At 44.4% G+C, this 13,609-nt stretch overlaps 1 protein-coding gene across 1 annotated transcript in view; it reads right to left on the bottom strand.

Moving 5' to 3' along the window:
* The window catches only part of LOC121286019 (rasGAP-activating-like protein 1), a 299,053-nt gene that overhangs the window by 225,335 nt on the left and 60,109 nt on the right, over nucleotides 1-13,609 (bottom strand). Inside the window, exon 5 of the mRNA XM_041203040.1 lies at nucleotides 1,281-1,410. Within this exon, the coding sequence (XP_041058974.1) occupies nucleotides 1,281-1,410 (130 nt within the window). The remainder of the gene's footprint in view (nucleotides 1-1,280; nucleotides 1,411-13,609) is intronic.

Genomic DNA, 13,609 nt, shown 5'->3' on the forward strand with positions numbered 1-13,609 from the left:
ACCTTGGCTTCATATCAGGTCCATAATATGTTGAATTCAGTAGATAGCAAGGATGATTGGAAAAGCTGATAAACATTGAGAATCCTCAAAAAAAAGGTCTGTTGGCACCCAAGTACGATCGCTCCAAGTCTTCCTGTGCTCCCAGTAACCACTATGATCAAACTTGGCAGATCCCTGTCTAAACTGTCTTAATAACAATTGACTGCAGTCCATTGCATTTTATACAACAAATGATTATACAATTCAATCAATCCCGGTTAAAAATAGGAAAAAAATTGGAATATTCCTGGCTGCCATTTTTACGTGTTGCAGTACACATAAAATGTAGCACTGTGTAAACTCCAGCCAAGGTTCTATGCTAGGCCAGGATCCCCAACACCCCATTGGCGTGAATGTCAAAAGCCAGCCTAGCACCACTCTATTGACTTGCCCCATAGAAATCTAATGGCCAGACAGCCATTAAGTTGCTCCTAGTAGGCCTTCAGCCCCCCTCAAATTAATCAAATAGTTGGCAGCTCCCTGGTCCCAGCAGCGCCACCAGGAGTGGTGGCCACTACTGGGACTGCAGCCAGTCCCCAACAATGATTGCCTCTGGAGCCGATGCAAAGTCAAGTGGAGGGGAGAGGGTTTTGCCAGGGCAAAGCTGGCAGGTCCTGATGAGGGTGGTGGGGTCCAGAGTAGACAGGCTGGGGGGTAAGGGGAGATCATGAGGGGGGCGGTGGGTCAGGGAGACTTTGAGGAACCTCTAATGGACTCAGCAAGCCTGGAAAGGAGGCACCCCAACCTTGCCCACCTCAGCCCAAGTGGTGAAAGCTGCTGGACTTCACACGGTGCCAGCCTTTGCCCACCATAGGAAAAATAGTGGTGGGTGGGACATAGGTGCGCAAAGCAGCACCAATGGCATGGCCCAAGTTATGCCTTCCCCATCTGCCAACCCATCCCCCAGATAGCGTAAAATTCAGCCTTATGTTCCAGAACACCCACGTCTTAAGACCTTATATTAATAGCAAGAACTTGCATTTAGGTTGTGCTTTTAACATAGAAAAATGACCCTAGACATTTTACACAGGCAAAAGTGTAAAATATATTCAACAAACCAGAGAAAGTATATGAATAACAATTAGTCTGATGAGAGAGATGGATTTAAAGGAATGGCACAATCATAACTAAAGATCATCTTGTGTGCAACAGAAATACGTGGGTGGGCATTCTCTTCATTAATATGAAATGCAAATTTTATTTTGTGGATGCATATCCTTTACAGATCAATTCCCTCTCACCTGGCTTCAATAAGCTGGCATCTAAGTGCTTTTGTCTGCCGGTCTTGGAGTATTTCTAAGCCCAGGTGTATCTCTCCTTGAATCTCTTCATCTGGGTTAATCCGAGTCAGGTTTATCCAATTGTCAATTCCTAGAAGAATATCAGTTCCCATTATAACACATATATTTAGAATATAAAAACAAGCTGGAAAACAGCAAACAGGCAAACCTTTGAAATCAACCAAGTACTACTCTCTTCCATTATATTGTTTTTTCATAATAATATTTTCTCTGATCTGACCTTTTAACTGTGCATGATGTCTTATCAGAAATTTTCTTCAGGAGATGAAATAAATTTCATAATAAGTAAATTGTACATGATCTGTGGAGGAGACTTCTTGCCAAAGTGACACTTGCATTTGCTTGGGCTTAGCTAAATGTGTCCTCCCACTGAAACCACAAACTCTGGCTCAGTCAGTGCTGGAGAGCAACAACAGACATGAAGCATTTAGGGCCTTCATATTTCATTTATATACACATAATGCTAAGGTCGAAAGCTGTGTATGCAGCAATGGTATGGAAAGATTTTTTTTTCAATTCTGTCAAGAATGTACAATTCAAATTTTCCTTTGTTATACAAATTAAAAATCTTGATAGCATCCCTGTTCTACCTGTCCCAGTCAGGCCACCCACTCCAATCATGGGTTGACAACCACCTCCCACCTTTCCCAGTCAGAGTCCTCCCCATTTGCAATGAGAATCCTATCTCATTCACAAACAGAGGGCAGGATTTTTCAGTTGGCAAGCTTTCCCAAAAAGAGTCAGCGAGTAACGTGTTCTTGCCGATGTCAATTGCCCCACGGCCATCTGATGTTGCATAGAGCGTTCATTGGCTGAAGGCGGGACTTCCACCTTTCATCCGGGAAGAAACCCCGCCTCAGAGAGCGATTGGCTGGCAGCTCTGTAATCCCAACACTGTCACCAGGAGCAGTGGCCACTCCTGGGACTACACTTGGTCCCCAGATTCTAAGTGCTGGGAGGCTAAGACGCAGGTAAATCCGGGGGGGTTTCGCAGTGGTGACATGAGTGGAGGCCCCGGGAGGGTGGGCAAGCGAAGCGGGGGTTCGTTTGGAAAGAGTGGGGTGGGGAGGGGTGGGCCAGACTTCTTAGAGGGGGGACTCCAGTCAGGAAAGGGTGTCAGTGATGGAAGGCCTACCATTTCCCACTCCAACCCAAACAGGGTCATCTGCCTGGTTTTACCTCCCTTCCCCCACCACCATCCTTGACCTCCTCCCACTGAACTCAAAACTGCAACCGAGCAGGAAATAGCCCTTAAGTGCCATTTATTGACCACTTAAAGGCCTCAATTGGGGCAAGAATGGGTGGGCTGCCCTAGGCTTCGCCTGCCCCACCCCCCATAAAATTTCAGGCAGACATGAACGGGGAGAAGGCGGGAAAGGCACACGAGGAATTTTACTGGATCTCCTATTCCCCCTCCACTGCCTGGAAACCTGCTGGTGGGGGCCTGTGAAACTCCGCCCAGAAAGCTGTGGGAAAGGAACAAAGGGAAGCTCTGTGGAGTGGCAGGGCAGGAAAGATTAAATGGTAAAAGGATGATGGTGCAAGACAAAAGGAGATGGTAATGGGACAAATAAAGAAACAAACAATGCGTTTAGAAGTGGTGTAAATGGAAAGTAGCAGAATCATTCCCTATGGATGCTGTCTGAAAAAAATGGAAGCAGAAGTTATGATTTAAAATTCTAGAACTAATGTTCACCTGGAAGGAGTGCTTGGGGTCCTGGGCAATGGGAATGGAGGAGCTAAAACAGCAGATGTTGCATCTACTGAGCTTGCATAAAAAGATGCCGTGGGGAGAGGAGGGGGTTTTGGCGGGGATTGAGGAATGGATTAAGGTATCGTGAAGGGAGGTCTTGGGAATGCTGAAAGGTGAGGGGTAGATGTGTCTAGTATTGGCATCATGCTGGAGGTGGCAGATATAGCGCAGGATGATCTGTTGAATGTGGAGGGCGGGGGTGGGTTGGAAGGTCAGGACAAGGAGAACCCTATTGTAGTAGTGGCAGTGAAGGAAAGGGTGAGAGCTGAATTGCAGGACATGTTTGAGGGCCTTGTCAATCACAGTGGGGGTGGGGGTGAAGGTGAGGGGAGGACAGGGGAGTGAATGTTTAGTTGAGGAAAAAAGGATGGCATATCAGAAGCACTGGTATGGAAGGTAGTATCATCACAACAGATGCTAAGAAGATGGAGGAACTGGGAGAATGAAATCACATTTCAGTGGGAAGTGGGACGGAGGGAAGTGTTGTGAAGGTAGCTGTGGGAGTCTTGTATTGCATATTGATCGATAGCCTATCCCCGGAAATAGGAACAAAGGAGTTGAGGAAATTAAGCAGTGATTGTGGGAAAGGTGGAAAATAGAAGTAAAATTAGTGATATTTTCCAATTCAGGAAGAGAGCAGGAAATGGCACCGGTACATTCATCAGTGTACTGGAAAAAGAGGTGAGAGAGGGGAGCTAAATGGAATGGAACAAAAAGAGTTCCACATAACTCACAAATAACCAGCATAGTTAGGGCCCATACAGATTGCAATAGCATCACCTTTTATTTCGAATGAAGTCAAAAAAGAAGTTGTTCAACATGAGAACAAGATCAGCCAGCCATAGGAGGGCAGTATTGGATGGAACCATTCAAGAAAGAAACAGAGGGTGCTCTGGCCATCCTGGTGGGGAGGGGAGGTGTCAAAATATGGAGGCATTGGGCATCAATGGTGAAAAGGAGTTGGGTAGGGCCAGGAAACTGGAAACTATTAATGTGGTGGAAGGGTTGTGGATGTGGATGGGAACAGACTGGACAAGGGGAGAAAAAATAGTTGTTTTAGGAAGAAATTAGTTGTGTGGGGCAAGAACAGGTTGAAACGATTGGTCCACCAGGGCAGTTCAGTTTGTAAATCTTTCTTTTTCACCAGTTAGATTCAGTTAATGCCTTCATGTAAATGGGAATCCCCTTTGTTGCATCTTCAATTCAGAGCAATCAGTTGAAATGATAAAGGAAGGTCATAAAGGTCTTATGCTCCAGTGAGAAATCCAAAGAGTGGTTACATATTATACTCAAACTTAATGCAGCTGGTGTCTGATCTCTAAGTACTGTATTGTTTAATTTTGGTTCAATTTAATTCAGTTACGTATTCTTTTATCATTATACATTTTAGAAATCCAACCTTCTGAATATTGCATGCTGCCTAATGCTGACTGATAATAATACAGCCTCTGTTCAAACCTTACACAGCCTATAATCAGGCATTAGGGAAAAGCTATCACCTGGTGAGCAAGTCAAGATTGCCATGTTAATGATACTGCAACATATAAATCTGTTAGAATGGGCAGAGTCAGCATTCATTATTCACCTGTTTTATCTGGAATGGATATTTGTTCTTATTTTAAAAAGTGAGTTTATTTTATTTGACTATCTTTTAAGCTGACAGCCAGAAAGAAAGCCGTCACAAGTGATGCCTATAAAATGGTGCACCAGTTATTTAGTGGGGTATTTGTAAATAGATATTTGTGAATAGATGAAGGTATTTGTAAATACTTATATGGGACACATTTTGATTCAAACTGTTTGGATTGTTAACTCATCAGTAATGCTGATGGTGATTCAGTCCAGTTCTCCTGTTCCAGTGCCTTGGGCTACTGAATCACCTGTGCACAGTATATGGATGGAGCCATATGGCGCCCAACCAGTTTTCTGCCCATGTAAATTAATATATGGAAAATCAGATGGACTCCCTCACAGGTGGGTGCGTTGCCCTGCTCAATTTTCCTGGATATGCTGTGTCAAGACAATCCAAATGTCCGAGGAAACCGGGAAAATCTACCCTTGTTCCTCAAAGTATCTGGAGTCCATTTGTAATGCTAATCATATAGTTCCCATTTACTCAGCAAGGTGAAGTTACACTTGTTCACTCAGTTCAGATAATGTCTGAAACCCAAGTTAATTCTTACACCATTGATATTTAATCCTAGTGTTAACATTACAATGAAGGCCTGAATTTCACATGTGCCAGTAAACCTCTAGTTTTGGCAATATTTCTGCTTCATAGCAGCCCTCAGATTTCCCCATATGGAGAGTTAACACAACATGGAGCCAAAGGGCCTTTTCCATGTTGAAACATTTATGTTTTCCAACTTCCTCTAATGCTAAGGTCCAAGGTGTCAACTGAATGGGCCATTAGTACAGTGGAACAACTAACTTTCTACTTAACTGTTTTATTTGCAAAAAAAAGATAAAGAAGCAATGACGTAAAATCCTCTGCTGTTCTCTCTTTTTATTTTGCTTTTCTACTTGACGTGAAAGGGTATGTGTCTCTCAGGGGAGTAAGACTCCATCAGGGTTTTCAAATTGGGTTCAGTGGAGATAGAAAAGAATTGCTCTTTCAATTATAAATTAGCCTCCACTTTGGCTGACTATTCCAAGAACAGAGTACAATCACTGGAAAATCTAAAGGCTGACGGATTGGAAGCTTAATATTTAAATGTCCACCAGGAAAAAAACTATTGAAAATGGCACTGCCTGTGGAATCACCAATATAGTCTGCTTCTGCTCAGCAAGAGGACATGTAGCATAGTATGGTTAACCCAGTGGCCTGCTTTCTGCAACTGCAGTTTTATTCAATAGTTTGCACATCATTTATTTCCTCCCCTACACACAGTGCATCAGCCTTGAAATATTATTTTATCTTAGAACTGGCTGACAGAGTAAATCAGGACACTGCTAGGTTCTGAATTCACCTCCAATAAATGCAATGAAGGTTTTTACTCTATGTCGGCTGTAAAGCTCTCAAACAAAATTAATTGCAGCAGTTTCGACCCCATTCTTAGAGAACATGAGTTGGCAGCACAAAGCCATCCAAAGTTCAAGAGTTAACTGGTAGCTGTACTTAGAGAAATCAGAAGTATAGTTGAAGTGAGTCAAGGAAAGATCGTTGCTTTTGCAGTGTGGTCCTTGGCTGGTGGTTGTGAAGCATATCATTGGGCATATTAGCAGTAGATTTAACTTGTATCAATCTCTAATATATCCAACTTGGGAGAAATTGAAGTTGACACCATGTTGGTTTTCCTTTTTATCCTTAAGTGATGCCTCACTTTATCAGTATCTAGTTGGCTAAGCAAGCACCTCAGACAATAATCCATAATTCAACATATACAATGGCATCAACAACAGAAGCAAAATTGAATCTGATAGTCTCTGAGGAGAAATTCTCTCTTCAGGCTGTTACTTTGGAAGGAGTCTGATAAATGACACACAGAACAGAAGCTTGACAGAAATGGCGGAGGATGATCCTTTGAATGCGGACGCTGGTGGGGTGATAAGTGAGGACAAGGGGGACCCTATCATGTTTCTGGGAGGGAGGAGAAGGCGTGAGGGCGGATGCGTGGGAGATGGGCCGGACACGGTTGAGGGCCCTGTCAACGACCGTGGGTGGAAAACCTCGGTTAAGGAAGAAGGAGAACATGTCAGAGGAACTGTTTTTGAAGGTAACATCATCAGAACAGATGCGACGGAGGCGAAGGAACTGACAGAATGGAGTCCTTACAGGAAGCGGGGTGTGAGGAGCTGTAGTCAAGGTAGCTGTGGGAGTCGGTAGGCTTGTAATGGATATTGGTGCACAGTCTATCACTAGAGATTGAGACAGAGAGGTCAAGGAAGGGAAGGGAAGTGTCAGAGATGGACCATGTGAAAATGATGGAGGGGTAGAGATTGGAAGCAAAATTAATAAATTTTTCCAAGTCCCGACGAGAGTATGAAGCAGCACCGAAGTAATCATCAATGTACTGGAGAAAGAGTTGTGGAAGGGGGCAGGAGTAGGACTGGAACGAGGAATGTTCCACGTACCCCATAAAGAAACAGGCATAGCTGGGGCCCATGTGGGTACCCATAGCCACACCTTTTATTTGGAGGAAGTGAGAGGAGTTGAAGGAGAAATTGTTCAGTGTGAGAACAAGTTCAGCCAGATGGAGGAGAGTAGTGGTGGATGGGGATTGTTTGGGCCTCTGTTCGAGGAAGAAGCTAAGGGCCCTCAGACCATCCTGGTGGGGGATGGAGGTGTAGAGGGATTGGATGTCCATGATGAAGAGGAAGCGGTTGGGGCCAGGGAACTGGAAATTGTTGATGTGACGTAAGGTGTCAGAGGAATCACGGATGTAGGTGGGAAGGGACTGGACAAGGGGAGAGAGAAGGGGGTCAAGATCACGAGAAATGAGTTCTGTGGGGCAGGAGCAAGCTGACACGATCGGTCTACCGGGACGGTCCTGTTTGTGGATTTTGGGTAGGGGGTAGAAGCGGGTGGTCCGAGGTTGGGCGACCATCAGGTTGGAAGTGGTGGGAGGAAGATCTCCGGAGGAGATGGGGTCAGTGACAGTCCTGGAAACAATGGCTTGATGTTCAGTGGTGAGGTCATGGTCCAGGGAGAGGTAGGAGGAAGTGTCTGCGAGTTGACGCTCAGCCTCCGCGAGATAGAGGTCAGTGCGCCAGACAACAACAGCACCACCCTTGTCAGCGGGTTTGATGACAATGTCAGGGTTGGACCTGAGAGAACGGAGTGCAGTAAGTTCAGAGAGAGACAGATTGGAATGGGTGAGAGGAGCAGAGAAATTGAGATGACTAATGTCGCGCCGACAGTTCTCAATGAAAAGATCAAGAGAAGGTAAAAATCCAGAGGGAGGGGTCCAGGTGGAGGGAGAATATTGGAGGTGGGTAAAAGGATCCATTGAATGGGGAGAGGACTCCTGCCCAAAGAAGTGAGCACGGAGACGAAGGTGGCAGAAGAAGAGTTCAGCATTGTGCCGAGCCCAAAATTCATTGAGATGAGGGCGTAAGGGTATGAAACTAAGTCCTTTGCTGAGTACTGAACATTCAGCGTCGGAAAGGGGAAGGTCAGGGGGTATAGTGAATACATGGCCGGGGCTGGGATTGGAAGACGGGGTGGGGACGGAGGGACAGGCAGGGGTGGAGGGTCCTAGATGGGTGTTGGTGTCGATGAGTTGTTGGAGCTTGCGTTCCTTAGCACTTGAGAGAAAGAGAAAAAGTTTCTTGTTGAGGTGTTGGATGAGACGAAGAATAAAATGAACCTGGGGGCACGCGCAGCTTTGAAAAAGGGTGCGGCGGTGCTGCTGGAGGGAGAGGTCGAGTGTGTTCATATGGAAGCGCATGGCACTGAGTGTGGATCTCAGAATGTGACGGGAACAGCAGTCTGAGAAACGTCTTATATCCCGGAGATACCTGTAATCCTGGGTGGGTTCGAAACAAGACGGATGGAATTTCAGTTGAAATCCACGTGGGGTAAGTCGGACATGGAGACAGTCACTGAGAAAGGAGATATGGCTGTGAAAGCAGGTTTTAGTAAACACCTTGTCAAACACCAGGAGAGAAATGGAAAGCAATGAAGGTGAACAAGGCAAAAGAGAGATATGGAAATCTTGTCGCAGACAGGAACAAAACTTCTTCAAGGTAGGCATTCCTTGAAGAGGAGTGGCAGTCAATTAAACAAAGAGATAAAAACAAAAAACTGCGGATGCTGGAAATCCAAAACAAAAACAGAATTACCTGGAAAAACTCAGCAGGTCTGGCAGCATCGGCGGAGAAGAAAAGAGTTGACGTTTCGAGTCCTCATGACCCTTCAACAGAACTGAGTGAATCTTAGGAAAGGGGTGAAATATAAGCTTCAAAAACAGTTCCTCTGACATTTCCTCCTTCTTCCTTAACCAAGGTTTTCCACCCACGGTCGTTGACAGGGCCCTCAACCGTGTCCGACCCATCTCCCGTGCATCCGCCCTCATGCCTTCTCCTCCCTCCCAGAAACATGATAGGGTCCCCCTTGTCCTCACTTATCACCCCACCAGCCTCCGCATTCAAAGGATCATCCTCTGCCATTTCCGCCAACTCCAGCATGATGCCACCACCAAACACATCTTCCCTCCACCCCCCCGGCGGCATTCCTCAGGAATCGTTCCCTCTGGGACACCCTGGTCCACTCCTCCATCACCCTCTACTCCTCAACCCCCACCTATGGCACCACCCCATGCCCACGCAAAAGCTGCAACACCTGCCCCTTCACTTCCTCTCTCCTCACCGTCCAAGGGCTCAAACACTCCTTTCATGTGAAGCAGCATTTCACTTGCATTTCCCCCAACTTAGTCTACTGCATTCGTTGTTCCCAATGCGGTCTCCTCCTCCTCTACATTGGAGAGACCAAACGTAAACTGGGTGACTGCTTTGCAGAACATCTGCGGTCTGTCCACAAGAATGACCCAAACCTCCCTATCGCTTGCCATTTTAACACCCCACCCTGCTCTCTTGCCCACATGTCTGTCCTTGGCTTGCTGCATTGTTCCAGTGAAGCCCAACGCAAACTGGAGGAACAACACCTCATCTTCCGACTAGGCACTTTACAGCCTTCCGGACTGAATATTGAATTCAACAACTTTAGGTCTTGAGCTCCCTCCTCCATCTCCACCCCCTTTCTGTTTCTTCCCCCTTCCTTTTGTTTTTTTCCAATAATTTATATAGATTTTTCTTTTCCCACATATTTCCATTATTTTTAAATCTTTTATGTCCTGCTAGCCTTTCCACCCCACCCCCACTAGAGCTGTACCTTGAGTGCCCTACCATCCATTCTTAATTAGCACATTCATTTAGATAATATCACCACCTTCAATGCCTGTGTTCTTTTGTTCTTCTGTCTCTGACATCTTTTGATTATCTGCTCCTATCACTGCTTTCTTGTCCCTACAACCACATCACCACCCCCCCACTTCTCTCCCCCAACACAACACCCCCCCCAACCCACCTTAAACCAGCTTATATTTCACCCCTCTCCTTAGATTCACTCAGTTCTGTTGAAGGGTCATGAGGACTCAAAACGTCAACTCTTTTCTTCTCCACCGATGCTGCCAGACCTGCTGAGTTTTTCCAGGTAATTCTGTTTTTGTTTTGGATTTCCAACATCTGCAGTTTTTTGTTTTTATCAGAACAAAGCATCCTGTACATGTTTTACTTAAATGGCTTGTCACAACCTAGAGTTTCATTTTAGCATGGTGAAGTCCAAACTATGAAAAAGGGACAGGGACATGGTCGAGGAATAAAAAGGACACTGGATTTCAGAGACATCAGCCTGAGTGATTGCCTTGGAACCACCATTTCAAACTGATGCCTGGAACTTCTGATGAGCTCTCCCCCCATTACTTCTAAAGCTTTGCCATTGTAAAATAAATTCAATGTGACATGAATTTATCAAAATGAAGCCCTTAAAATTATAAAAACAAAAAACTGCGGATGCTGGAAATCCAAAACAAAAACAGAATTACCTGGAAAAACTCAGCAGGTCTGGCAGCATCGGCGAAGAAGAAAAGAGTTGACGTTTCGAGCCCTCATGACCCTTCGACAGAACCCAGTTCTGTCGAAGGGTCATGAGGACTCGAAACGTCAACCCTTAAAATTATGTTGTCTCAAGCCGTGATTAATAGGCAAATACTTAATGTATTCATCTGAAATTCTCTGTCGCTATTATCAGAGGGTTTACCCCATTTATTTCAAATGGGTTAGTAACTGTAGTAAATTAGCAGAGCAATTTCAGACAAACTTCTTAACAGTCTGAATGTTAGAATTTATTACATGGCCATTCTAATATTTTAGGAGTTTTACTACCAATTAATGATAGCACTCATGCTACAATTAAACTCGGCAAGCTCAAACTCAGCACCATGATTGCCATAAAAGTGCAAACATGAATAGTAACCCTTTTACAATGTACTTTTGCTAGTAAAAATGATTATTCATTGAGCCTATTCATATCACAGTATTGGTCTGTACAGTACTGTACTCCATCAAAGGTTGATTACATAATCAATTGTAAAAATCATAGTAAGATGATCAGTTATGCCATGAAAATTAAAATTTTAAATGAGTCTAAAAGCACATTCACAGAACCACAAATTTGAATCGTGGGTTATTCAGGGTAACTTCCCATAAAGGTATTGTTTCATCTAACATTGTATATTGCTTCACTTGTCAGCTGCTACATCAATGCCAACACTACCACTTGGTAGCAGCCAACATTGCTCAATAACTTATTTGTAATTAAGATCTGACTACAGTTATTTCCGTGGTGATATATAAAAGATGAAGTTAAAAAAATAAGCAATGCCTCTGTGAATGATGTCTACAAGAGGGAGCCCTGGCTATTATTTGAAAAGGAGCCAAAATGTGATGAGAAATATGTATATGGTCTTGCCAATTGTTCTATAAAGAGTATATCATCTAAAAACATCAGAGACAATTAAGAGTAAAGTAACTGTATTAGAGCATATTAGACAATGAAGGAAGAGTAAGTAACTGGGCCAATAGCACAGATTATGGTTGGGTGTGGAATCAATCCCAGAAAATTGGCCTAAAGAAACTTAGTTTTTTGGTCAATCTGATAGCAATGAATTTTGCCTTTAATAGAACTGCCCACCTCCTTTAAGTATCATCCAGCAAAACTTTACCTTAAAATAGCAAAATCTCTTCTTGCTCATCATTGAATTTATATCAAAGAAAAGAAAGAAAGGTGCATTTCTAGAGCACCTATCAAACCTCAGGGCCTCTCAAAACGTTTACGGGAAATGTAAGTTGGAATCTTCCAGTCCCGGCAGCAGCAGGAAGCGCAGTGGGCGGGGGAACTTAATTAGGCCTGAGGCCAAAAATCAGATGAACTATTGGAATTCTATTCTCGGGACTTTAAAGACGGGTTGAGTTTCCTGGCGAACAATGTCAGGAAACCCTTTTGCATGTATTAGCATGTCGTGCATGCTCATTAAAAAGGACAACTTGTCTGAATTAAGTTCCACCTTCAACTTAAGCTCCCTGCCAGCAGGAAATTAGAACATTCAGTTTTACAACGGTATACAAGTGGCACGCACCTGGAGAGATTCATTGCTTCCACGACTTTGAGGTCAGTAGACACTGCTCCCGCCTTCTTGAGGGCTGCTCATAACTTCACTCATATCAGGTGCCAGTAGCACAAGCTGTGCAAAGGCTGGGAGAGGGTGTGGGGTAAGGTGGAAAGGGTGGAGCGGAGGCTGGGCTTGGGAGGCAGGCTAAAGGGGGAGGGGAAGGAGGTTGTCCGGGTGCACTTTAAATATGGCGCCCAGACCTTGAAGCCCATGAGGTAACGCAGGTAGGGCAACTTCCTGCCCATCTCCGCCAAGGGTGCAAGATGGCGCGTGTTCAGCCGTCCTGCCCCCCCAGTGGGAATCACTCACAAATTCGAGTCCGCAACCGAACTGAGACTTCACAGAAGATCCCGCCCGTAATTACAGTTGTAATGTGGTGGAAACATGGCAGCCAACTTGAGCATAGCAAGGTCCCACAAACAGCAATGTTGTTACGAATAAATCATCAGTTTTAGTGAAGCTGGTTGCAAGGTAAATATTGGCCAGTACACCAGGAGTATTCCCCAGCTCCTTTTTGAATACAGTCCATAAGTCCAATATGCATTGGCATCACCAATGGAAGTAAACTCCTCCACAAAGGAGTGAGTGTTCCTTCACTCAAATTCTTCAATGCTTTTCCCATGAGTAAATCCTTCCATGTAATGTAGCTGCATGATGCATGTGAGCTGCACAATGACACAGGGGAATCACTCTGTCCTTCTTAAAATTTGATTTTGTCACCTCCTACTCTGCTTGCACCAGGAGACGCATATTAAAAGAAAAGGAGGATAAACCCCAAAATTACTGTCTCTGAGCTGGCAGCCCTGCAGTTTCTGGACTGAGATATCACTGAGGGGCAGAGGATGTGAATGTAGGAAATATCTCCGCAGCTTGAGGTTTGTAATAGGATTTTCCTTTTCTGTCTTCTATTCCTGTTCACCCACTCATTCCCTAAAATTAAAGCACATCCTGAAGTGCAATACCATGTCTCTCACTCTGCTGAAAGCTATTTATGAGAAGTTCTCATAAGGACAGCACTGGGACATGTATTGTTATTCTCTGTGTCTCGATGTGCCAGAAGTAAAATCAGCTACACTGAACAAGGCAGAACCTGTAACATCAATGCCAACACTACCACTTGGTAGCAGCCAACATTGCTCAATAACTTATTTGTAATTAAGATCTGACTACAGTTATTTCCGTGGTGATATATAAAAGATGAAGTTAAAAAAATAAGCAATGCCTCTGTGAATGATGTCTACAAGAGGGAGCCCTGGCTATTATTTGAAAAGGAGCCAAAATGTGATGAGAAATATGTATATGGTCTTGCCAATTGTTCTATAAAGAGTATATCATCTAAAAACATC

The sequence above is a fragment of the Carcharodon carcharias genome, chromosome 13 (assembly GCF_017639515.1).
Source record: "Carcharodon carcharias isolate sCarCar2 chromosome 13, sCarCar2.pri, whole genome shotgun sequence".
Classification (NCBI taxonomy): Eukaryota; Metazoa; Chordata; class Chondrichthyes; order Lamniformes; family Lamnidae; genus Carcharodon; species Carcharodon carcharias.